The sequence below is a fragment of the Boeremia exigua genome (genome assembly GCF_020726555.1).
Source record: "Boeremia exigua strain MPI-SDFR-AT-0100 chromosome Unknown C7974scaffold_14, whole genome shotgun sequence".
Taxonomy (NCBI): Eukaryota; Fungi; Ascomycota; class Dothideomycetes; order Pleosporales; family Didymellaceae; genus Boeremia; species Boeremia exigua.
This window is the reverse complement of record NW_025763531.1, coordinates 1,117,018-1,142,892: the sequence shown is the minus strand read 5'-3', so window position 1 is coordinate 1,142,892 and position 25,875 is coordinate 1,117,018. Positions and strand designations below refer to the sequence as shown.

General features: G+C 46.3%; 7 protein-coding genes across 7 annotated transcripts; 2 read left to right on the top strand and 5 right to left on the bottom strand.

Moving 5' to 3' along the window:
• Nucleotides 1-1,869: 1,869 nt before the first annotated feature.
• Nucleotides 1,870-2,813, bottom strand: C7974DRAFT_405383 (uncharacterized protein). The gene has a single exon (XM_046143036.1). It carries the CDS (start codon nt 2,782-2,784, stop codon nt 2,119-2,121), a length of 666 nt encoding a protein of 221 aa, XP_045991892.1. The 5' UTR covers nt 2,785-2,813; the 3' UTR covers nt 1,870-2,118.
• Nucleotides 2,814-12,570: 9,757 nt separating this feature from the next.
• C7974DRAFT_77059 (uncharacterized protein) lies at nt 12,571-13,819 on the bottom strand. The gene is made up of 2 exons (XM_046147242.1): nt 13,531-13,819; nt 12,571-13,481 (listed from the first exon to the last, which is right to left on the bottom strand). Exons 1-2 carry the CDS (start codon nt 13,787-13,789, stop codon nt 12,616-12,618), a joined length of 1,125 nt encoding a protein of 374 aa, XP_045991891.1. The 5' UTR covers nt 13,790-13,819; the 3' UTR covers nt 12,571-12,615.
• Nucleotides 13,820-14,080: 261 nt separating this feature from the next.
• Nucleotides 14,081-14,536, bottom strand: C7974DRAFT_322042 (uncharacterized protein; the record flags this gene model as incomplete). Its single annotated transcript, XM_046138829.1, has 1 exon — nt 14,081-14,536. The coding sequence occupies one exon, from the start codon at nt 14,534-14,536 to the stop codon at nt 14,081-14,083; it is 456 nt and encodes a 151-aa protein (XP_045991890.1).
• A 534-nt stretch (nt 14,537-15,070) lies between these two features.
• C7974DRAFT_369008 (P-loop containing nucleoside triphosphate hydrolase protein) lies at nt 15,071-16,132 on the bottom strand (the record flags this gene model as incomplete). The annotated part of the gene is made up of 1 exon (XM_046139927.1): nt 15,071-16,132. A coding segment is annotated over one exon (1,062 nt), but the record flags the coding sequence as incomplete, so codon positions are not given.
• Nucleotides 16,133-21,113: 4,981 nt separating this feature from the next.
• On the bottom strand, nt 21,114-22,253 carry C7974DRAFT_322077 (Alpha/Beta hydrolase protein; the record flags this gene model as incomplete). The annotated part of the gene is made up of 3 exons (XM_046138834.1): nt 21,114-21,207; nt 21,354-21,927; nt 21,989-22,253. The coding sequence occupies 3 exons, from the start codon at nt 22,251-22,253 to the stop codon at nt 21,114-21,116; spliced, it is 933 nt and encodes a 310-aa protein (XP_045991888.1).
• A 731-nt stretch (nt 22,254-22,984) lies between these two features.
• C7974DRAFT_444904 (pyrroline-5-carboxylate reductase-like protein) lies at nt 22,985-23,920 on the top strand (the record flags this gene model as incomplete). The annotated part of the gene is made up of 2 exons (XM_046145532.1): nt 22,985-23,027; nt 23,076-23,920. 2 exons carry the CDS (start codon nt 22,985-22,987, stop codon nt 23,918-23,920), a joined length of 888 nt encoding a protein of 295 aa, XP_045991887.1.
• Nucleotides 23,921-24,450: 530 nt separating this feature from the next.
• Nucleotides 24,451-25,804, top strand: C7974DRAFT_466778 (uncharacterized protein; the record flags this gene model as incomplete). The annotated part of the gene is made up of 2 exons (XM_046146341.1): nt 24,451-24,537; nt 24,599-25,804. Exon 2 carries the CDS (start codon nt 24,758-24,760, stop codon nt 25,802-25,804), a length of 1,047 nt encoding a protein of 348 aa, XP_045991886.1. The 5' UTR covers nt 24,451-24,537; nt 24,599-24,757.
• Between the last annotated feature and the right edge of the window lie 71 nt (nt 25,805-25,875).

The following is a 25,875-nucleotide window of genomic DNA, read 5'->3' as shown; positions in this document are numbered from 1 at the left end:
CTTGAGTATGAGATCTTCCTGGAACGTAGCCACCCAGGCAGGCCAGAAAAGTCTGAAAAAGTCGGCTTTTGATAGTGGGGAGAGGCCTTGGGATGCCTGGAGGTGGTTATCAAGTTCGTAGGAGTAGTTGGAAGCGAGAGGTTTGAAGCAGACTACATCTAGGGGCTGCAGCGTCTGGGTACTGTGAGGGGGTAAAACTGCAAGTATAATCCGTTTCTGGTGACAGTATTCGAGGAAATCCTGAGTCGGGTGACTGCCGTGGCCATCTACAATCAAGAGGCGGTACTTTAACCGTGCCTTTGCCTTTGTATAACGGTCAAAAACCTGCTCAAGCCAGGCCAATCCTATGTCATTATTCGTCCATCCCGACGGCGAAGAGGCGACGTGAACTAAGTGCTTTCCTGCCTCAATATCCGCCACCCAGCTGCTTTGTATGGTGGAGTTTTTTGACCCCAAGACGATGCCAGGAGGAAGAGCAGTACCGTCGGCGCAGATGCAAGCCAGAAGGCTCACCCACTCACGTGAGCCATCTTGAAGAGCCTGCCTAACCTCCTTCTTCTCATATTGACGCCTACTAAACACCCGTTTGGTACGCCCTAGCACCCCAATTGCGAACCCCTTCTCATCCATATTATATGTGTGCTCAGGCTCCAGCTTGTACTTGGTGATTTTGGCTTGCAGAAGCTCAAAGTAAAGCTCGTACTTTCGTACTGAATCAGCGTTGTGGCGATTGGAGTCCATCCCCGTGCTCCATTGGTAGGTAAGTTTGTCGTAGTGACGGTTGAGGAAGCGCGTAACCCAGCTATCCGAGCAGGGCTCTGAGGCAACAGAGGATGCAAAATTTCGTATCATGTGCCTAGTAGGTGTACAGTGACGCGCTGTCAATGTTTCTATATACTTAACTAAGTCTACTTCTTGTTGGTGGTTGAGTTTCTGCTGGTTCTCGTTTGCGACGCGTCGAGGACCCTGATTGAGTCGATGCGTGCGCGACAACGTGGAGCGATCAACACCATGATTTCTCGCAATTGTAGTATAGCAAAGTTTTTCATCAGGCTTTAAAGCACTGATTTCGTCAAGCGCTTCTTTAATTCCTGGCATTGGTGGTTGAGTAATTACGCGTTGAAGTTGGGCTGCAAATCGCGTTCCCCGTGCATTGGTTGAATCCGTGCATTGGGTGCACGGACACGGTAACGTTAGTTAAGAGTAGAAAATATAGTTACTAGCAAAGGTAAGAAACGTGCACTTGGTGTGGGCGCTAAACCCTAGGGTCTTGGCTAGCTTATGATATATACAGTAAGGCTACGCAGAGGAAAAAATTGATTCGCTGAGATTTGTTAGATCACACGTGCACAAGGTATTTCGGAAATTACCCATAGTACAGTACAAACTCAGTACGCGGCTGCAACCGAGTAGGAACGAAAGAAATAAATAAATAAATACAGTACAAACTTCTTCTCATGGCACTGGCGAATAACGCCAGCCGTTGGCAGTAGAACTAGAACTTGCAGTGTGTCTTCCCTAACGATTGACCGTAGAATATCCTTGGCTAGCGCTGCTACAACTGTTACAGTCCTTGTGCCTGCACTGTAGTGAGGCGGTCCTGCGAGACAAAATAGTGGAGACTCCAGCTACAGAGGGCGCTGCACTTGTTGTCGGCGTGTCGAACAGATTCAACAAGTAACATCGCGCGCGCTAACAAGTCAGGCCGGCATGCCTTGATTGCTGTTTCAAACAAGTAATCCATGTTATGGGTCAAGTTTTCCACTACATCACCAACATTCTGGAATGGCGGCGGTACAGACTTGGCGTATGTTTGCCGGAAGATCTCATCGTGCACAACGTAGTAGTGGCCACGCGCGCGCGGTCCCTTGAAGTACGGCATGTGCTGGTAAGAAGAAATCCCAGCTCCGCGCTTCCGTCACTCCACAGTCAACAACGTTACCAGGTTTCGTGTTCCCAGATCGATTGCAGTCTTTCTCAGTCGTTGGGTAGAAGCGCGTCTTGCGGCGCTTTCCGCAGATGATGATGGTGAAGCGTGGAAGACTTTTTGGTGTCAAGTGCGGGACATACTTGTTCGCCTCTTCCTTTTCTTTGCTACCCAAAGAATCTGTGCATAATCTAAAGAGCGGCCGTATCGCGCTCTAGTGGCCCTTCCAGTAGTAAGTCCAGGAATTTAGGAGAGATATTAGCGTAGCTAGCCCACTCATACTCTTTGTACTCGTGTGGTGCCATCTTGACTAAAAAGACGTCGCCATAATACTGCCAGGAAAAACTTTCATCGCCTTTTCTAATCCAGTCAGGGACAGATGTATTGAGCGGTAACTCATCTGAGCAGAAGGAGTAAATAACGTAATAGATGCCCACACATGAATAGAACGGCTCTTGTACGGAATGATACCGTTGATCAAGAACATAGCGTTGGTTGAGATGAAGTCTTCGTTGGCGATCAGGCCGTCCCCAAGGATTGAGAAGTTCCTTGAGATGCTGCTTTTGCTGGAGATGTTGCGATAGCTGGATAAAACTCGCGTAACGATCTTGCTGGAGATCTAGTCTGAGTAGATCGCGCTGGTGCCAGGCTAGCTCTGTCCTCCAATATTGACGTAAGTCAGGTACGTGGAAGAGGAAGCCATCCGTAGCATCAGAGGCGCTTATTGTGGTAAGTTGAACGAGATGAGCCGGAGCACCATCGGCTGGTATTCTGACGCCAGTGATGGTGACAGACGGAGGACTTGATGATGGCACTTCTTCTTTCCAGCCGAGATATGACCAGATCGAAGCAAACATCGCAGAAAGTAGGTAGGGAGCTAATAGTCGCGCTCGGGTGAGGATAAAGCTTTATGAAAAGAGTGCGAATGTGGCTTGAATGCTCAAGAGCTCAAGCGAGAGGTAAAAATGTTTGTACTCACCATATTAGTTCATTCCTAGCTCTGGAATGAGCTCCATTAGATCTCAATCTGTCCCGGTACGACCAGACATTGCGCAAGGGCACTTTACCGGTACGGTACCGTATCCCGCGTCGAGAAGAGCCACGACTTCAACGATATGGACTATGTGCACGCTGTTGACCTGAGTGTCGATGTGCTCGCCAAACTAGGTCCATGAGCGTCCACGGCCATATCTGTTCATTGCGGAACACTAGTCACTGATCAACTTCGTCTTGTTCATCAGTCAACCGAGGGGTATAAGCACGGTCTCACGTACTTGGTGGGAGGTTGCTGCACAGAACAATGATCAGAAGAGTCTAGTATAGGAGTCTGCTATGATGTGAAGCCTTTGCGTGACCACTCAACAAGGACCTTGTTGCCTGTGGTGTTGTGCTTGACTGCTCTGTGAGAAATTGTCTCGAAAGGCAACGCTTTATGTAACGACAACCTAAGAAAGATATCTGGATGACTATACACGGGGCCAAAGTAATGAACTAAGGGAGGTGGACGAGAGGTGGTTGGATTGGGTAGGGGTTGGGTGGGGTGGTTTGAGCGTTAGACGCTACCCCAAAAGAAGTTTAGATCTGGAATGGGGGGGCATTCCGTAACGCAATACCTGAGTACGGCTAGGGCTAGTCTTTAGGGTTAGGCTTATAATATTTTTATAAACTCTTCTTACTAAGTTCTATCCTCTACTTTCTAGAGCACTTAAATATATATATAGTTGTCTAGTCTGCTTTCTTCTACTATTATTTTAATATCTATATATATATATTTATTTTTTTCTTGTTTTTAGGTAAAGCTAGATTTATTTACTCTTTATGCCTTTAGCTAGTAAAGAACGCATTAAATATCTTTACTCTAGCTTTGCAACCTTTCTTGCCTTTTTTTCCCCTCTTCTATCTTCTCTCTTTCTATTATACTTAGTTGTACTTTTATCTTTTATAGAACTTATTTATCTCCTGCCTTAATTTATCTTACATCTCCTTTATAATACTACTAACGTACCTCACGGGCTAATGGATCACACGGGTCAATGGATCACTTTTGCCAAGACCCTCCCCCATCACACCCTACTTTGGCCCGCATCCGCCCACTATGGGCCAGTATAAGGTAAAACAACCTGTGTTATTACTCAGAGACTACATCTGCATTATTCTTGCACGTTCGCGCGTTGTGCCCTGTCTCTCCGCACGTTCTACACCGTCGTTGGGATGGTTCGCCTCCTTCAGCGCGCACCCTCTTCTTTGGCTTCTTACCATCACCACGAGCGCCGAACTCCTTTAGGGTAGCTACACGCTGGGATTCCTCAATTGTAAGGGTCCCTTCCTGCTGAATCCGCCTTCTTTTATGTGATTTGCGTTCTGTTGCAGCTGCTAGAGCTGCCTGAAGCTCAGTGCGCTCTTTCTTAAGCAAAGCCAGCTCGTGCGCTACCTTTGCTCCCCCCTTTGCATAGTGCTCAAGCGCGCTATAAACAGAATTTGGTGAGCTGCCCTGCTGCCTCTTATACTTGTCTCGAATTAGAGTCGATTGCGACTCAAATTCAATTAGGTTTTTGGGGGTTTGGGATTGCCACAGCTCGTTGTTGGTGGGTAGTTGGGGTGATGGAGTCCGCAGCTTCACATTAAGGGTTGAAATGACCCGTTGTGGGTCAAAAGGGACCAGTCCAGCCCCTCGGAATCCTCCTTGGATGTTGCTAGAGGTAATAGCTTTATTGTAGGCCTCTTTGAAGCATGGCAGGAACTCATGCTTTGTAATGTGGTTAATCCGGTTGCGCATAAGCCCTTCGGCTTGGCGCCCGTACGCCTGCTTCAAAGGGCCAAAACAACCCACATCAAGAGGCTGGAGGAGGTGCGATGAGTGAGCAGGCATACATAGAGATATAATCTGGTTGGCCTTGCAGTATTGGTGGAAATCCAGTGATAGGTGGCTCTCGTGGCCGTCTACTATAAGCAGACGGTAGGTCCCTACAGTGCGCTTCTTTGTATGCGCATCAAAGTGCCTTAGCCAGTTGGAACTAAGCTGATTTGTAGTCCAGCCGTTTTCAGAGACTCCAATAACCCAGTCTGGCGGCAGAGTTTGATCCTTAGTCCAGCTTGACAGGTGGTTGCGTGCCTTGAAGATGATGAAGGCTGGAATAGCCCACCCTGTGGCATTGATGCCCTGGATGACTGTTGCCCACTCTCGGTTGCCCGGCTGGACTTGCTTAGCTCGTCCTGGCTTCTCTGCATCTGTGACAACTGCTCCAGGGGTTATCTGGCCCATCATGAAGCCAGTCTCGTCAAAGTTGTACGTGTCGTCGTCTAGTATACCATACTTGGCTTTGGTATTGGCTACTAGGTCGAACCAGGCCTGTATAACCTCTGAATCCTCACAGAGGGCTCTCTTATAGTCATACTTGCGACTAAACCTCACTCTGAGCCTTGGTTGACGGTTGACGAACGTTTTGGGCCAGTTCTGCCCAACATGGGGCATTCCACGCTCTTCTCGCAGCAAATTGGCCATTGCAGCCACATCTGAGAGGCGGGGAGGACTTCCTCGGTCAATGAGGTTAAGAACGTAATCAACAATCGCCTCCTCCTCATACTTGTTCAGATTCCGTCGATTGGCCATAGAATCAGCTCGTGAGGACTGTCCAGCGCATCGCCGGCTTAGGGTACTTTGGGGCACGTTGTAGATAGCTGCAGCGCGTCGCTGTGAGATTTTCGCGGCTTGTTTGATAGCCTGAAGCGCAAGCTGTATCTGACGTTCTTTTGACGCGTCTAATTGAGGTTGGTGGGGGGGCATTTAGATGGTGATGGTGTTTTGGTGTGGTCTTGGCAAAAGTGATCCATTGACCCGTGTGATCCATTAGCCCGTGAGGTACGTTAATATTAATACTAATATTAGTATAACATCGTATACTAAGTCGCCTAAGCATTCTATAAGACACTATAGTGCTGTCTAGTAGTGCTCTAGTATACCCTAATTGCCTATCTTAAATACCTTTTCTTGCTGCTAGAATCTATCCTTAACAAGCTATAGTATTATAGTAAATAGTATTGCGTAGTTAAAGTTAATTACGCTCTTTCTTAGCGATAGCTATTTAGCTTAATGCTCTACCTTAATTGCTGCCTGCTTAAGGCTGCTAGGTCTTGCCGCTATTGTAGCTATAGGTAGAGCTAAGCCTACTAGTCGTGTTACTCTATAGTAGCTTAGTCTTAACTAATATAAGCCTAGCAGACACTTAATCTAATAGGCGAGCATAGCTATAGTAATTGCGCTAATCTAGTAGTCCTTGCTTATTGCCTTTACCCTAGTATGCTATATAGCAGCCTAGAGTATAGAGAACTAGGTTGCGTTCTATAAGTAGAACAATCTACCTGCTAATTAGTTAGGTTTTATGCAGCTAGTGTATAGGTCTTGTGCAAAGTTGCGTCGCATTCTGCGCAATATAGTAGACTATGGCATAGTCTCTTGTAATAAGAAGATAGGGATAACTAACTTATACTCTCTATATTCTATTAGTAGCTTAATAATAAATTGCATAACATAGATTTAATACACTTCTATAAGAAAGGGTTCTTGCTCTATACCTATAGCTTTACCTATTCTTGCTAGTCTTCTAATAACTGCAGTGTCTCCTGGCCTTCGCTTACTATATGGCTTTAAATACCCTTGTTTAAACTATAGTAAAACTAGTGCGTTATAAACGTAATTATCTATAGTTTCTATAGTTCCTATAACACCTCTTTAAGAAACTTAGCCGCACTTGTTAGCCCCTATACCCTAAGCCCCCTAAGCTTATTAAACTATACCTTGCTATAATAGCTAGTAGCAACCTTAGGCCTATAGTAGAAAGCAATAGATGCTATATGTATTATAATTAGCCGTCTGTTATTACGTCGAGGCTATTGTGCTAGGTTAAGGTTGCTAGCGCCTTATAGGTCTAGCATATAGAGGTTAATAAACAGCTACCTACCCTATTTAATGCCTTTAATTATTTCTAGCGGCTAGAGCACCAAGCCTATAAGAGACCTTAGGAATCTAGTAAAGTAGTAGCTGCTAAGACAATCAAGGGTAGAAACCCCTTCTAACAATGCAACGCACAGTCCTTTAGAGCTAGCAGCCTTAAAGCAAGCATAGAGACTATCTATTGCCTGCACAAATATAGTTGCGAAAGAGGCTAGAATGCCTAGAAACATAGATAGGCAGAAGGATCGAAAGATATGCGTGTAGTATTGCAGCTCTTTAAGGAAAAGACGCATTAGCTAGAAGATAGGCCTAAGTATAGTAGAGAAGCTCTAACTGCTGTTAGCTAGCCTTAAGACCTAGACTAAGAGCACTTATTCTATCCTAAATGCATATTCCTCTCTAAGTATAGCGTTTTTAATCTGCTATCCTTTATAAATAAATAGCCTTAAAGAATTAGAGTTGTTAGGGGTTAATTAGCCTTGTAGTTACTGCAGAAGATAATCCTGCTTAGCAGCTACACAAGTAGATAGATTTCTGTCGTGGTTAGGTAGCGCTAGAGCAGCTGTTGCAACTCTCTTAGTAGCAAGCAAGTTAGTAGGCCTATAATAGATACTTCTTTTAATATTAGAGTATCCTTAGAAGTATCTATAGCTTAGCATGCCTACTCTATTGTGCTAGTAGCTTATATTCTCTTATATAACTGCGAGGAGGTTGTTTATTAGGAACGCTAGAGGTTATAGTAACAAAAAATTGCTATATATAGGATAGAAGGCAAGTAGGTAGAAGGTAAAGTCTTATAGCTCTTGGTACTTATGTAGAACTATGTTATAGTTAGCAAGGAGATAGCGCGCTAGCTTGTTGTCTAGGTCTAGGGAATGTCTATCTAGGTAGTTAATATCTACTACTAGAGTATAAGAGACTGTCTTAATACTATTAAGAACGTACTTGTCCTTAAGCTCTATTTAAAGCTAGTATAGCCTACCTATAAATAGGTTCTAGTAGTTATAGCTAGCTTAGGGAATCGCGCTAGCTCCTAGTGTACTACTATAGGATGTCTTATTATACTCTGCACTACCTCCTAGCTTAACAGCCTCTTCCTTAGAGTTAGACTCTTCTTTAATAGGCTAGAGTTAGGTTTCTTTAGGTATAGCCTATAGCTAGTTAGCTATATCTATCTTAATGTTTGCTCTATAGTTATATATATAGAAGGCTAGTTAGTTCTCTGTCTAAAATATATCCTACGTGCTCTATCTTACTATTAAAAGTTATACTCTAAGCAAAGCTTGTAAATACTTCTTAGTTAGGTTTTATAGATAAATATAGGCTTAGAAACTATACTGTAGGTAGTATGTGCAATAAGGAGTATAGATGCGATCTGTCTGTCTTGACTGCAAGAGTAACGATAAGTAGTATAGATATAATCTGTCTAGCTTAAAGGTTAGGTAAGATATAATAGATTGTAACTTAAAACTTAAGGTTAAACACGAACCTTAAAGGTTATGTTCTTACTGTGCTATATACTAAAGAGATATATAGGAGGTGTAGAGTGCTTAGTATACTAATCGCACTAATTACTACTAATTACTAATTATACTAATTGCTAAGCAACTAATTATTGCTAAGCCCTTGATTAGTGCACGTAATCTTGTTCTAATAGGAACTAAGTGCTAACTTAATAACTGCTAACCTTTGCTTCTTTGTAGGATACCTAGAATCCTTTAACTGTGCCGCTTTTTAGCTAGTTATTCTATTTATCTATAATTCTGTGTTCCTAGGATTGTAATACTTATGTGCTCTAGCTACCCTAATATAAAAGCCTCTTAGAATGTTATCTATTTGTTAAAGGTAATCTTTTGCGTGTGTAGGCTATCTAATCTCTAAGATAGCTCTACGCCCTCCCCTAATAGCTCGCTAATAAGGAAGACCTCCTTAATATATAATATAAGGAACTAGGCATAGCAGAGCTATAGGGCGCTATATTAGGAGGACTTCTTGTAGTATTTTTAACGTTTGCTCCTTAACAGAAGCTCTTTAGGTGCGTTAGCAACAGGGTGTATAATAATAAACTAAGACTCTTGTGTTGCAGCTATAGCTAGTTAGAAGGTGCGATTTTCTAAGTTAAATAATAGTCTATAAACGTGCTTGTTGCTATAGGAAGCCTACTAGTTCTTAAAGCTAATAGTTATGTTGTTAAAAAAGTAGCTAGATAGCTGCATAATTAGCCTAAGTAGTTGTCTAATAATAATAAGAAGATTAAGGAAGAATAATAGTATGTACTTGTTCTCTAACGCAGTAGCTTAGGAGCTAGCCTTTCTGCTTCTATAGTTAATTATATATCGCCTTTGTAGTATATTAATAGCCTGCCTGCTATTAAAAGATGTGCTCTTAGTAGCTATAATAAACTTCTATACTGCTATATTATTAGTTGCTGTTTGCGTTTATATATGTATATAGTTTACTATATACTAACACACATTTAAACTTATAGTCCCCTTTAGAGTAATTAATCTTCTATAAGTACTAGTCTACTGCTACTATTACCTATTCCTTGTCTTTAAAGCTGCCCTTGCTGTAGTTATCCCTAAGTTTGCTAGGCAATGTGTTGCTATAGAGTCTATTATTATCTCTAGAACTATTATTATTACTATTTGCACTTTGTTGCACGTCTATTAGCTACGTTGTAATAATAGCTAGCGGCAAATTAGGCTATAGATCTATATCTTAGGGTGGACTTAGGTTTAAAAGCTTATTGTTAAATATATTAAAATCTATCGTGAGATATATATAGGTAGCACTTTCCTATAGTAGGAATAGGCGAAGTAACTACTAATAGGATCTAGTAGAAGGATCGCATAGTGTCTGCTTGCCCCTAGGGGCAAGCTATAGGGTAGATTAAACTTAAGAGCACTAAATATAGAACGCAATCTCTATTCTATGTTTGCTAGCGCTAATAATCTTTAGCTACTATAGTAGGTGCTAGGCACTAATATTAGACCTTCTGTAGTAGGTTTAAAGTTTATAAATCCTTATTATTTCTTACGCCTTGCTAATGCTCTCTGCCTCTAACGTTCTCCTAAGCTAGTTGTAGCGCGTAAAGAAAGAGGTATAGATAGATATCTAGGCTAGTAAGACTCTATAGCGAGGGGATGCTATTACAGCTAATCTAACTACTAGTTAATTGTGCTTTTATAACGGTGTTGCTTTTAGAGATTATTTAGCCTGTCTAAGGAAAAGTTAATTAGCACTTGTTCCTACATCTCTATTTGTAGTAAAACCCCTGCGTCTAACTTCGCTGTTAATCTAGAGCTTGGTAATTAGGTAGTAGTTAGCTCCTAGATAGCTTTGTGCGTACTTAATCTATTCTAGGCCTAGGGGAGGGGCCTATAGTTCTATGCTTCTGCTAATAGCTGCCCTTTATGTGTTGTATAGCTAATTAATGCTTAAGAGAATAGCCTACTCTCTGCGTGCTGCTTATCTGCTAGGTCGATAGTAGTAAGTTACCTATCTTTGCTATAAGAATCTAACGCATCTATGTGTTGCTATATTATCTATTAAGTAATTACTAGCTGCATTATCCTAAGTAGCTGTTAGGCTATAGTTGCTAACTAAAGAGCTAGATTGTTTGCAACTTCTAGAATCTAACAGATAAGATTATGCGCAGTCTGTGCAATAGTAGGCAAACTAATCTTGCTAGCCTCCTCTAGAATAGGACTAGTAATGTACTTGTGCTATAGAGATAGTCCTGCGTAGATTATAATAATAGATAGTACTTCTCTCTATACCTTATGCTTAAACTATATGCTATAGGCTTTGTTGTCTCTGCTTAGATACTTATAGAGATAGTGCTCTAGTATAGTGCTAATAAAGTCTTTTGCATTCCTTTGTATATAATTAAGGACTACCTGTTAGAGGACTTAAGACTTCTTATTAGCTTTGTTGCTATACTTTGCTTGCAGCGTAGGGATTAGGTCCTTTTGCAGTGTAGGCTTATTATTGTCGCAGTCTAAGACCTTTGCAGGTTTAGCGTTTATCTATAAGGTAATATAAGATATTATAATGCTTATTAGTTTTTCTTCTTGCTTTATAGTCCTTAAAAGCGCCTAGATATTAATAAACTAGCGTCCTGGTTCTAAAAGAACTATTTAATATAAACTAAGGTATGCACTATTGTCTATATCTAGGAACAAGTCTTGCTAACGTGTGCCTAAGGAATAAGAGTCTATGTTAGGCTTAAGGCTAGGAAAGAATAATCCCTGCACCTTGTGTATAGTTTATATGTGTAGTAGGCTAGCTAGCTTGTTCTAGTTAGCTAGCTAAACATCTAGTCTATACTAGCCTTAGAACTTTAATATAATCTTTCTTACCTCGTTTATTATAGAAAACTAATACTAGATAGTTGCTTAGCGTAGATGTATAGAGCGTGCCTAGATATAAATTGCACTTACATTGTCTATCCTATAGCTTGCTATCTACTTAAACATAGAGATATTAAAGGTTGCCTACCTAATCAAGGTGCGGCACTATTAAGTAATTATTAGTCTCTAGCTAAGATTCTTCTATAGCGTAGCTAGCTATCGGACTAGAAACTTTACTCTACTGCTAAGCTTTAGTTGCTGCAGCATCTCTTGCTTAACTAACCTATTTAAACCTTAAAATAGCTAGCTATTGTTAGATAATAGGGTTGCTAGCTCTATCTATATCTAGCTATAGCTATTAGGAAGGATAATATCCTTAGGCAATACCTAGACTTGTTAGCATAGCTATTCCTTGCCCCTAGGGGCAGCTCCTATTTTCGCCTCTAGGGGCAGCTTCTATTCTTTGCCCCTAGGGGCAACTCCTGTTTTCGCCCCTAGAGGCAACCTAACTCTACTCTATCGGTATAGTTTAGGGATATAGTATAAATAAAATATAAGTAAAGAAAACTAAAGAGATATAAGCTAGTACTTAAGAGTATTCTATAAGGTACTTATATACTATAATAATAATATAATAGCTATAAAATAAGAATAAACTAGAAAATAGGTTAGCTATCCTAGTTATTCTAGAAAAAGACTATTAGATATCTAAAGGTGTTTAGATATCTAACTGTAGAAGATTATATAAGCAACTAACTAAACTCTACTTAGGTTCTACTCTATTGCTAGGATAGTATAGTAGGTATAGAAGAGGAATATACTAGATAATAGCATAGATATCCTACTTAGTCTTTAAAAAACACCCTTGGATATCTAAAGGTGTTTAGATATCTAACTATTAAATATTATATAAGCAATAAACTAAACTCTATTTAGCCTCTACTATACTACTAGGATAGTATAGTAGGTATAGAATAGAGATAGTTATCCTAGTTAGTCTAGGAAAAACACCCTTGGGTATCTAAAGGTGTTTAGATATCTAAGCATAAAAGATTACGTAAGTAACAAACTAAACCCTATTTAGGTAGATCTAGGGCACTAGTACGCTATAGGCACTAGGAATAGGCCAAAACTAGGAGATACCTATAGATATCTAAAGGTATTTGCTAAAAACACCTTTGGATATCCAAACACGTTTGGATATCCTCCTGGATAACTTGGTAGGCCTACCGCCTACCCTCTTGTGGAACTACTCGAGGACCCAAGCGGTTTCGTGCTGACTACGCGGGTTGGTGCTTAGTACGTGGATATTGAAAAGCCTGAAAGCTTTTTGTGTACTTATATTTTCCTCTAATAGTACTTTTTATATGAGCGAACTACTGCTAACCTACTGAAATTTGACCCATCTTTACTACTAGCTCATTCTCTATGATCGTCTTGCATCCATCTCTGATCTCTTCTTGTCCAATAGTCGTGTTAATGCCCCAAAACCATATCTCAGGCTTCAAGATCAACCTCACTAACAGCTGCACCAATGCTGCATCACTTGCCTTGTGACCCGCTACTGCCTTAGCAGACTCCACCACCATCTTGCACACTTGCTCAAACCCTGCTTCAATGCGTCTGTCTACAGCTTCATCCCTAAATTGCTGGTAACATTTCAGTGTGTATGCGTTGCGGAAATGCTGATTGATGATCGGGATCCATCGGAGCTCGATCCATGGCACAATCTGCACAACAGCGTTTCCAACGTCTCGCCCCATGATGACGTACTCGTCGCAGTTTCTTGCCCATCGCTGGTGCCCATATGAGATGAGGCTGGACTTTCCACTTAGCTGGAGAAAGTCAAGTACGTCTGCGACTCGAAACACAGTCACGTTTGGTGTTTCGCTCAGGGCTTGCAAGTCAAGGATCACGAAGTTAACATGATCTGCTTTTCTCAGCCCGTCTTGCTCCCGCGACTTCTTCCCTGTCAGGTGGAGAGTCCAGTTCAACCTTGAGCTTGTCGAAATGAACTTTGTTATCACTCGTCTTCCTTCCTTCGTCTCTCTTGCGGTCTTGCCCAGATGCTTTCCCAGAGAGAGCACAAAGTCGTTCACTGACGTGGCCTGCCGATAGTGGTCGTTGAGCACCACTCCTGTTGTCCGCGCATGAAATTCTCCAGGCTGGTCCCTGGCTGTCTGCTGGTGTGCGCGGAAAAGCAGCGTGCGCTTGACAGGGACTGGATCAACCTTAACCACCTCTAGGACTGAAAGATCCTCGTCAGCAGCTTCCGAGAGCTTTGGTCATGAACTTACACTCAGCCCAGTCGAGTTCGTTCCGGACCTGCTCGAAGGCCGTTGCTGCGTCGTGCCCGTTGCCTTGCGCTTCTAGTCTCTGTGTGACTGTTTGACACGCCTGGGCGATCGTAGAGACCTTGTTTGCTAGTACCTGGAAGTCCTCGAGCGTAGTTGGCCGCAAGGCTGGAAACCCCTGTTGTACCTTGTCGAGGCGATTCTGAACGAGCCGCCCTAAGTCAGACGAACCTGGTAATGGTGAAAACCCGGGTAGTGGCATGGCTTGAGATTGTTGTATAACAGGTACATGTGCCCCATGGTAGCAGGAAAGGCACAAGGCTGAGTATGCACCTTACCCCGCTATGTCAACAAGGTGCCATAATTGGCTGACAGAGCGTCGCCAATCCTATCAGCCACTTGCAACCCCGACGAAGTCCGCCTTTGCCTCTTGGCCTTACATACCATACGAACACTACGCATGCCTGCCCTATCGGCTGTCCGACTGTTCTAAACATTCCCCTTTACTACTACCGCCAGTTCACAGGCGTCTGATTCTGTAAATCAACACTCATCATCTAGAGCGCTGTATTTGCCCCTCCTCCCAAGCATACAACAGACAGCACATGTAGCTTGCGTCCTTCTCGCTCATCTTAGTTTTCAGGCCAAGCCATTTGCGAAGCTGCTCATCGTAGCTTCCCTGCACAATGGCTGCTTCTTGCATCTGCTGCTCAAGCCACGGCCTGCATGCTGACTCTCGCAAAGCAAGTATTGCAGCTGCTGCCTGCTGCAGTACGTCTAGGTACTGGCACAGTCCATTACTCCTTCTCGCAAACGCGCCTGGCGTATCTGTCTCTTCCCATCTGTTGCAAAGTGCCTGTGGCGTCCAGCAGTAATTACAGCGAGCGTAACCTGCCCACTTCACCCGGTGCATCCACCTAACCTTCTCCCGCACAGCGTCGATCTGCGCTTCGCTGGCATTTCGGCAGCACTCCCACTTGTGGTCTGCTGACTTGGCGTGGGCGGCCATGCAGATGACACATGCATTGCTCCAGCGATCAAGATGCTGCCTGAGTCGCTCCAGCTGGTAGCATGCCTGCTCTGTCTTCCGTCGCAGCTGGATCTCACTCTTCCGCTCCTCGAGTGCTGCAAGCCCCTGGAGCTCTTTGCGCTGCGCTTTTGCGGCCGCAATAGCTGTCGTTGACATCTGGCTTCTTTGTGCGTCTTGCTCTTTCTCTGCAGCTTTTCGCTTCACCCCGCGTGGAAGCTGCTCGCACAGATCACACTTTGCCTCCCCTACCTCGCATTGCTGCCTGTCTTGCCTTCCGTCCATGTGCGTATCTAGAGCGACTCTCCGGCACGATTCTGCAGACAAAAAGTCTTTTGCAGCTGGCTCCAACTTATAGCCGAGCGACTTCTCTACGTACCCTCCTCTGGCTTGCCAGTACGCTCTTAGCACAATGGACTCGCTGCTTGCACCCGTCCGTCCAGCTCGACCGCTCTCTTGGACGTACTGGAGCAGCATGCGACACATGGAGACGTGGATCACAACCCTGACGCCTGCAGCATCCAAGCCAAGACTGAGCATGCCGGTGGCCGTGCATAGCTTCTCCAGCCCTGATGTGAAGTTGCGGACCATACGCGCCTTGTCGTCGTCGGTGGCCATCTCGCGGTAGTACGCCGAGCACTGGAGGAGCTTTGCAAGCCGCTTGGTCTCCTCTACGCTTGTGCAAAACACAAGGATCTGCGCTTCAGGTCCGTGTTTCTTCCTCTTTGCTGCAACCAGCGTAGTAAGCACGCCGTCTAGCGTGCCACGCTCGTAGCCCAGCACCTGGTAAGCAATGTTCGTCCGCGTGGTGCGCTCATCGCGGCAGATGGTCAAGGTCTTTAGGTTAAGCCCTGCGGTCTGCAGGAAGGCAGGCTGCAGCGTGGGTGGCAGGGTTGCTGTAAGGTAGATAACCTGTGTGCCATTCTCCGTCATCTCCGTCAGCTTAAGGACGTCTGGTCGCCAGGTTGCGTTCGACTCCAGCAGCACGTGGCATTCGTCGATCACGATGCGGTCTAGCTGTCGCAGCATACGCTTCTCGTCGATAAATCTGCTAAAGGCCTTTGTGACTGCACTCTCAGGCGTCACCAGCACGATGCGAGCCCAGTACGGTGGCCTCCTCCCGTCCCACTTCGCGCAGGGGATGCCTAGCTGATCGCAGCGGCCCTGCAGACTGTCCCGCAGGGCGTTGAGCGGTGCAACGACAATCGTAACGCCGCCTGACGAGACGGACGCGGGCAGCATGAACAGCATGCTCTTGCCCGTACCTGTAGCCATCACAGCCAGCACGCGCAGTCGTCGCTGCACGATCGCCTGGAGGCATTCCTCCTGCTTGCCCCGATACTCGGCGTCTGGTCGTCCAGCAAGCCGTCTAAACTCGGACTTGAGGTCTGCTGCCGCAAGCGCCGACCAGCGCTGGAGCGCTTGTTTCTCTTGCTGCGCGACTGCTTCTGCCCGGACGCCAGGATGCATGCGGCCGTCCTCCCAGGCAGAGGCAAACTCTAGCACGCAGTGCCAATCCATGCTTACCCGCCGGAAGTTCTCACGCTCTGCCATGGTCTGGAAGGGCGACTCCTTCATAGAGCGACCGTAATTCATCTCCTCTGTCTGCAGCGTGTGGCCCGACTGCAGCGCGCGCGCATCGTCTAGCACAAGCTCCTTGCTCCAGTAGAGCGACTCTAGAAAGTCGCGCGCTTGTCCTTCCTTTGCCAGCTCTCGATGAATGGCAGGATAAGCGTGCCGCCATGCGCGAGTTCCGAGAGCAGCGCCCATGTAGCGGAAGGTCTGCTCGCGCAGGACGCGGCGTATGCGGTCAGTGCCCCAGTATCCGCCTGGGTTAGCCGGCTTGGGCCTCTGCTGGCTCGACTGGCTGAGTTCCTCGCTATCGTCACCGCTATCGCCATCGCCATCGCCATCGCTCTCTCCATCATCCCCCCACTGCTCCTCTGGCTCTGGCTCCCAGATAAAGGCCGTGCAACGGGTCACGTCGTTGTGCAGCATACGCAGAGTTAGGGTTGATTTACTCAATCATCTTGAACGCATCAATCATTACGGCAGAGCTTTTTGGAAGCCTTTCTGCTCATCTTCGTGCAAGGAGATTAATCTTGTTGTATAGTGTCGTTTCAGACAGCTATCTCAGCTAACGCTCGCTTCCTGGCACCCAGGCCAACCTGAAACCCAAGAAAAGTGTGCCACTCGCGACTTACAAGTCGATACTGGAGTCTTTTCGCCTTCACGTGACCCGGAGCTTCCTCAACACCTCTAGCATATGCAGCTCCAGCAAAAAGAGGTTCATGCGCTGCTTGCTGTTCAGCGATCCCTCCCTCCAGTGGCCCGTAGTCGCGCTTGAAACCGCCGCACTTCAGGTGCTGCCGCGAGATAGCAATAGCAATATGACGGTACATTGCGATGTTCAGGCTTGGGATCTTCAGGTGGATAGTCGCTTCTCTCTTGAGCACCTGACTCAGTCGAGCGCTGTCCCAGCTTCCTGACTTCTTTGGCCAAAGGTATGGAGACGGCGGCTCTTTCCGATCATGCACCAGCACGTCTAACTTCTGCCAGAACGGTAGCACGAGCCATAGATAGTAGACAAGCAGCTCGCTTACTTCCTTCGGCAAGTATCTGTGGATGATCTTTAGTGTGCCGGTGACATTGTAGCCTTTGTGATAGCTGGTGACCGTACCCACCAACCCATTCTCAATAAAGATGCTGCGGTGGTGCCCGTTTGATGTGTTCATGTGTCGTAGCGTGAGAAGTTCTGTGCCACGAGCAGGCTGCCCAGAGGTAACGTGTACCAGAAGCAGTAGTCTCTCTAGGAAGAGATCAACATCCTGAAAATATTGCTCGACCCTTTTCCTCCGCCACTTGATCTGATCAGACTTAGATAGACTAAGGAACTCATCGCTAAGCCAGTCGTGTCTGATGACTCGGTCCATGAGCCACCGTCCGGCGCCACCTATATTGTACTGCAAAGCTTCAGCATTCCTTACGTCTTTGAGAAAGGACCATCCTGCTTCGTTATTCGCGTGGTTATCCTCCAGCTTATATAATCGAAGGAGTGGTATCACTTCGCTCCTGCGCTCCTCCGGGTGTAACATCAGTAGCTCCTCGAGATCCCGTTGCGCTAGTTTAACCTGCGTGGCGACGAAATCTCTCAGGTCTCCCATGCTTAAGCTGATCTCATGGTACGCGACCCTCTGACAGTCTTCTGTCCAGATGATAGCGCCTGTCCCTGTTGTGTTGCTGGCGATTCTTCTTGCAATCTGTCGCTGTTTGTACGCCCAATCAAATGGCGAGCGGGAGCCCTGCACTAGGAAGCGCTTCCTCAGGTCGTCGAGCATATCAGCGGGATACTCCACATCCCCGTCCTCAGCAGCTGCAACAGCTCGCTGTATCACAAGCATTTGCGATATTTTGATGAACTTCGACAGCGCTGGCGAATAAGCAGCAGCATTGTAGAACGCACCAGCATTCTTCTCATCAATGCCAAGCACGGCGAGAAACACGACGACTGGGCTCTCGAACACACTTCCGCGAAGTGGATGATCGAGCAGTGATACACACAGCAGTAGTGTCGCTCTGTCCAGAGCTCTTGTGTCGTTGCTCTGCCTTTTGCAGTGCTTCCTCGCATGTTCGGTTGCTTCGTGTAGGCACGTCAGCTGCTCGGCAGTGAATCGGTGAGGAAGGTGAGCCACTTCACCGTGGTCCCCGTCTCGGCTGGTTCTGCACACAAAGCACAAAAGACGCTTCCAAGTGTATTTGTACGCTCTGTAAGACTCTTTCCGCAGATTGACCATCAGTGCCTTCTCACCAGCTCGAGTTGAGTCGTTGTCAATGAAGCTGTTGATACGGAATTGATCGAAGAAACCAATTCTGTCATCACAAATAGCAGCGTAAGCCTGTTCAACTAAGCGATCGATACTTTCGGTAAGAATGTATAGGTCTGGCTCTATAGCGGACACAGACATATGGCCAAGACAAGCAGCTTTCAGGAGTGGTACGCCTTTGAACAGCTGTCGCCATCGCGTAGCGTCCAGCCAAGGATCGGCTTCCGTTGCTACCAAGGTACCTTGACAAATGTCTGACTCGGCTTCCAGCGCCCTTTGACTGCTACCCAGCTCTGACTCAATCAACTCGTGCAACAGCGCCTCTCGGGATAGAGCCGCCCTCCGTGCTTTTTCCTTTAAGATTGGGTGGTCGACCGCGGCGTCCTCGCTCGACGCAGGAGCGACCTCAAAGTATGACGAATGCGCGCCGCTTGCGAAGAAACGCTGGCAATGGACGTGTGTGTAGATAAGATTCCCGTTTTCGTACAGGTGCTGTAAAGGAACGTGACGACCACCTCTTGTAGTTCGTACTGCACGGTGCTTCTGAAAATGCTTGGACATGGTGTTCTCCGCACAGCGCGAAGCGGTAACGATCTTTGAACAATGAGAGCATTTCAAGCCTTGGTGTACTGATAGTCCAGGTATCGCAGGTGATGTCGGCTCTGGGTACAAAATGGAGCTTTGTGCTGGGTCTAGAGCGCTGGGAAATGCTCTGCAGAGCAGCCGGGCGACACAAGCTGCCCCTCCTTTACTATCTCGGGGACGCACGTCTGGGTGCAACTTGTGCTTGGCGCGAAGGTGTGTGGTGAGGGCACTGACTGTCGGGCGGACGCAGTACAGACATTCGCGACAGATCAATACTTGATAGTGCTGATGGAGTTCGAAGAGATCCATTTCCTGACAATTGCTTGCAATAACGCAGTACGCGTGCTAGTCGCGACAAATGCGCGTTTTGTCGCGCAGGTGTTCCGGGTTCACTTCGGCAGATCAGCGCAAGCAATTGTGATTGGTCGCTTAAACGAATCGACTCGAGTCGATCTGAGCATGGGATGGAGCAGGAACTAGGTCCTTCTATAGCGCAGGCTTGTTGTTGTTGTAGTCTAAAACCTTTTTAGGCTCTTTGTTTATCTAATAACTAATATAAGATATTATAATGCTTATTAGCTTCCCCTTCTACTTTATAGTCTTTAGAAGCGTATAGACGTTAATAAACTAGCGTGCTAGTTCTATAAGCACTAATTAATATAAGTTAAAGTATACATTATTACTTATATTTAAAAAGAAGTTCTATTAACACAGGTTTAAAGGATAGAGTTCTATATTAGGTTTAAGGCTAGGATAGAACAATCTCTGTACATTGCGTACGCTTTGTACTTATAGTAAGCTAGCTAGCTTATTCTAGTTAGCTAGTTAGACGTCTAGTCTATGCTAGCTTTAGATTTCCTTAGTAATTTTTATTACCTTATTTAGTGCAGAAAACCAATACTAGAGTGTTATTTAGTGTAGTTGTGTAGAGCAGTTATAGATTATACTTATATTATCTATTCTATAGCTTACTATCTACTTAAAGGTAGAGATATTAAAGGTTGCCTGCCTAATTAAGGTGCGGCACTATTAAGTAATTATTAGTCTCTAGCTAAGATTTCTCTATAGCATAGCTAGCTGTTAGACTAGGAACTTTACTTAACTACTAAGCCTAAAGTACTCTTACATCTCCTGCTTAACTAACCTATTAGAACCTTAAAACAGCTAGCTGTTGTTAGATAACAGGGTTGCTAGCTCTATCTATATCTAGCTATAGCTATTAGGAAGAACAATGTTTTCTTAATTGGCACAAAGCTAGATGCGCAAGTGCGCTAGAAGTGTGTCTATATTTTAGGTTAGCTTATTGTCTAGGCTGGCATGTATAGCAGCTAAAACCTTTGTTATAGATACTGCACACCTACTACTACTTCTCCTCTAGTAACTAACAAAGCTGTAGATACTCCTTAAAAGCTTTAATGCAATAATAGCCTATAATAAGCTCTGCCTTAGCTCTAATAACGTTTACCTAACCTTTAAACAACAGCTACTTTAAGTTCCCCTTCTTAGCGTCCTTAATTACAGTAACAGTAGTCTAAGCCTTGCCTTTCTTTTCTAGGTAATCTAGTATCTACTGCACCTGCGCCTTAGAGTAAGTAACTTGCAACTAATAGCCTATATCTTGCTAAAGAACGCCTACCTTGTTAAAAATCTAGCGGAGGTAACGCTTGTGCGCTTAGTTAATAGGTTAGTTTATACTAATACTCTATTCTAAGGTAAGTGCGTTAATTAGGAACTTAGCTATTACTAGCAGGTATGGCATAGCTTGGTTATAGATAGAGTCTGCCTCCCTAATTTCCTTAACAGTTATATATTGCCTTTTTCCTATTTTAGTTAAGACGTCTTTGCCTGTGCGCTTTATTACAGTTTTACTTTTATTAGAATTAGAGTGTTTAGGAAGGTAGTGTCTTTATAGAGAAAAGTTTGTTATAGAAGTTAGTTAGATTAGTTATAAGCAAGTTAAGAGTTTATAAATCCTAGCACAGACCCCTTGCCCCTAGGGGCAAGCGATGCTAAGACCTTGCCCTTAGGGGCAACTGCCATTTTCGCCCCTAGGGGCAACCTAACCCTACCCTATCAGTATAGTTTTAGGGTATAGTATGGCTGCTAGTTCAGCAGTATCTCATCGCGCGGACCGCAACCGAATAGGAAGATTATCCCATCGGGCAACAGCTATCTAGAACTTCTAGACATTCATTCAATTGTATCGTTAATGGTTTGAACTGTGCAATAAAATTTATGTTAGCACTAGTATCTTAAGTTCTCATCGACCGGAATGACCGGCAGAATGTATGATGAAGTATCGAAACTGATAGAGAGAAATGCTGATAAACAACACGCTCTCTTGTGTCAGGCGAGAGAGAAAAGATGCCAGTAGACGTACATTCTGAGACTCGAATATGTTGAAGTGGTGAGTGTTCGTGTCCACGGCGGCCTTGATGAAACTGGGGAAATTACTATCCCAACCTAGCAGTGTCTCGTGACGGAATCGATCTACGAAACACGGCATTTTCGAATCTGTATCAGTTGGTATGGCCTGAGCGCATCTGATCAGAGCTGCTGGGGGTAATTCGATGCAGCGTTCCAAGGTAGAGGTGCCATGCTCGAAGCTTTGCATTTTGACATCTTCCCAGCCCTTACCTAAGGGCTTGTATAGGATCCTGCCGTTTGCTACCATGAAGGTCTTGCCACCCGCGCTACAACGTATAGTTTTGCCTTCCAAAGCAGGCGCGGTCCATGGAGGTAGTTCCCATTTGTCTAAAAGGACATCGTAATTCTCGAATGACTTACGGACAAGTTCCGGAAGGTGTTGAAAGTTGGGATCTGGGGCGTGAGGTGGCAGCTTACTCATTGGGGTGTGATACGGAGAGTCAACAAGCAAGATGCCGGCGACAGAGAAGGTAGGATTCGTGATAGCCGTTAATTTGTGAGAAATCGTGAGCGCGAGATAACCCCCGAGCGACCATCCTGCGACATATGAGTGAGTGCTTCAATCTACGGCGTACGGTACCATTTTTTGTTCACATACCTCCGAGCAGGATCGAACCTCGAATCCCTGCCGTTTCGATCAATTTTATGTAGTGCTCGGCAATCTCGCCAAACCCGCCCTTCCACGGTGTGCCTTCATCAAAGTGTGGGTCATGAATAGCCCAGACATCGCGGTTCAAGCTGCCCAGGCGGAAATAACTAAAGGTCGTGCCACTAGAGTCGTGAATGAGTACCAGCGGAGTCGGTCGTTGGAATGAGCAGAGCGAGCCGGTTTGTATCCTCAATGGATTGTCTTCACTCTCCATTCTCCTTATTTTGCAACTTCCGATACCCTCAACGAGAAATAGGGCAATTTGTTATGAGATAAGAGAGTCTGGCTCTTTCTCCTTACTAGATTCCCCCACTTTCCGTTGTCGGGTCACGTGGGTTAGATTAGGCGGGGCCGCGAGGTAAGGACAAGAGTCGGCTGGATCCTAACTTCAGGCATAGCGTGCTTTATATGGAGGATTTGCAGACTTGTCCTCGCATCACGCGGCTCATTTACCACAATCGCGTCATCAGTGGTTGTGGCGTCTCCGTCACCGCTATTCCAGGCAGTCGACCAAATAAGCATAATCACTCAAATTGAGCTTATCACTTAGCTCTTGGTCACTTGCTCAAAAGCGCGGTGAAATACTAGATGCTGGTCATGAATCCTTAATTAGGAGTCTGCTCGTTATCAACAGCTTCTACATGTCGCACGGTAGGCTACTAACCTGATGTATGGTCGGCTCCATGCCAAGTCGGATGTTAAGTGTTGCATCTCCTCACCAGCAGGCAGGCCACTTTGGCTCCATCTTAGCACGGACCCTGGTAGTGCTTGATAGTCCCCGCTTACAATTCTGCTCTATAAGCACTAACGTGTTGAACATTTAAAGTGCTTTGTATCGCAAAACATTCATGCACCTTCGCTTTATTGATCTGATAACCCCGTAGGGAATGCACTGTTGAAAATACTTCATACTTCCAAATACCACGAATTACCAAAATCAACACGATGACGAACGGGGAAAGCAACACTCTAGCGGTGCTCGGATGCGGTATGATTTCTCTTGTATCATTATTAGATCTGGCTAACAGACTGTTAGGTGCGCTTGGCACCGCCATTCTCTCGGGCATACTTGCTTCTATGGCAGATCAGAGAGCCGATGATTCGGGTCGCCTGTTTACGAATTTCGCTGCCTGTGTGCGTCGCAAAGAGACCGGTGCTGCTGTTAGTGATAAGATCAGTTCGCACGCCAATGCGAACAAAGTCGAGATATTGAACAAGGAAAATCTACGGGGCGTCAAGCAAGCAGATGCTGTTCTCTTAGCCTGCCAACCGCACCTATACAAAGCTCTATTCGACGAGCCAGGGATGCGAGAGGCACTGAAGAAGAAACTGATCATCAGCGTGCTGGCTGGCGTTACCACAGCACAACTCGAAGCAGCGCTGGGGAATGGTGAGGATTACTTTGTGATCCGAGCTATGCCAAATATCGCATGTTTTGTACGAGATTCTGCAACCGTCATCGAGAAGCCTCAGCGAACTTTCCCAGAGGCCTTGCTTCACGTCACCGACACCGTCTTCAAAGCCGTGGGCAGCGTCTTTTACATCCAACCATCTGCCTATGACATATGTACTGCTCTCTGTGGTTCATCGCCCGCATTTCTTGCAGTATTTATTGACTCTATGGTGGATGGTGCGGTAGCCATGGGGCTAAGTCACAAGGACGCAGTCGACATGGCGGCCTACACAATGAGGGGAGCTGCCAGTTTGGTGCTAGAGAGCGGCAATCCTTGGACGATACGACACCAGGTGGCGTCACCTGGAGGCTCGACCATGCAGGGTCTGCTGGCACTTGAACAAGGAAATTTGAGATCGACTATCTCCAACGCGTTGATGGTCGCCGCGAAAGAAGCAAAAAAGCTGGGGTCGAAAGAAAACGCGTAGGAAGAGCATAGAATTCGTAGAAAGCACTGGCCGTTGGCAGGACTTTTGCATTTCCGTCCAGAACTCTGATCAGGTAACGACAGTTACGAACCAAACTTTTGTTTCTTTCAGCCACATACCTACTCGTGAAACTTTACATCAAGACCGCTCATGTAGTCAGGCGGAAAAATGCCTTCTGTACAGCCACTAACGACTAACAACTAACAACAAGCCTCTGAAGCACCGACCAATGAAACGATTGACTCTGACACCGCGTAGAAGCTCTATCCAAGGTGCCATCGCTCCGTGACGCCTTGGACAAAGATCTTTAGAAATCTACGCTGTCATTCGCCTTGTAAACTGTCATTGGTGTCATCAACCCGGTTGCGGCTGCGCTCCAAGAAATAAAGACGCTTCTAGAAGCATGCGCCACGGCTTTAGCGGCTTCAGCCTCTTCGGTTGCACTTTGTACCTGCATCGGCAGCACAGACCATCGTCCCACCAGTCATGGTCCGAACTTACGTTCACTACCCAACCATCCTGACCTGACTAATGAAATCCCAGGGAGACGGAATTAGTAATTCTGTGGTGACAAGGCTCAAGATGACGGCGGGTCGCCTTTCGGGAGTAGGTAGCAGGTACGGGGGTCACATCATGTCATATATGCCGTTCCCCTTCGTAGGACTAACCACATCTCAGCCACATCGCATCACCGCTCGCTGAAGAAAACCCAGCACGATAAGATAATCAGGACAGGTGACCTCGCCCGTGATTCCACTATCAATCTTTTTCTCTAGCCAATTGGCTGGACTAGCGCATCGCGAGTTGTTCGCCCGGACAAACGCCCGTTCGCCTACGATGAAGCTCGCCGTTTTCAGTGCAAAGCCCTACGATATCGAATACCTGGGTGGCATCGCTACTAAGCAAAACTCCTCGCCTGCAATTGAGATCAACTTCCTGCACGTCCCGCTCTCCAGCGAGACGGCCGCGTTCGCGAACGGCGCTGATGCCGTCTGCGTCTTCGTTCACGATGTGCTTGACGCCAACGTCCTCCGCGAACTATACGCCGCCGGCGTGCGCGCCATTCTCTTCCGCTGCTCAGGGTACAACAATATTGACCTAAGGGAGGCCGAGCGCTTAGGCTTTTTCGTCGCCAACGTCCCTTCGTACTCGCCGGAGGCAGTCGCCGAGTTCGCAGTCGCGCTCATCCAAACACTTAACCGGAAGACGCACCGGGCATACAACCGCGTGCGGGACGGCAATTTCAACCTCGACGGCCTACTCGGACGAACACTACACGGCAAGACAGTCGGCATTGTGGGGTCAGGCCGGATCGGACTCGCCATGGCGCAGATCGTGCAGGGCTTCGGATGCAAGCTGCTGGCATACGATCCTCGGCCTACAGAAGCCTTCAAGAAGTACGGCGAATACGTGGATCTCGATACGCTGCTGTCACAATGCGACATTGTAAGCTTACACTGCCCGCTGATGGACTCGACGCAGCACATCATCAACGACACAACAGTCAGCAAAATGAAGCGCGGCGCGATGCTCGTCAACACGTCGCGTGGCGGGCTGGTCGACACGCAGAGCGTGATGAAGGCGCTGAAGAGCAAGCGTCTGGGCGGGCTAGCCCTCGACGTTTACGAGGGCGAGCACGCGCTCTTCTACAAAGACCATTCGGGTGACATCATCCATGACGATTTGCTCATGCGCCTCACCACGTTTCACAACGTCGTTGTGTCTGGCCACCAGGCGTACTTCACTGAAGAGGCACTCACGGAAATTGCGGAGTGCACGCTGAGGAATCTGGATAATTGGGCGAAGGGTGTGCCAACGGCGAATGCGCTGGTGCAGGGCGGGAATTCGAATGGGAGGAGGGAGCGGGGGTTGGCGCGGCTCTGAGGGAAGGAAGGATAGATACCGGACAGGGAAATCGCCGGAGCAACACATTCTTGACTCTTAGCGTTCTAGAC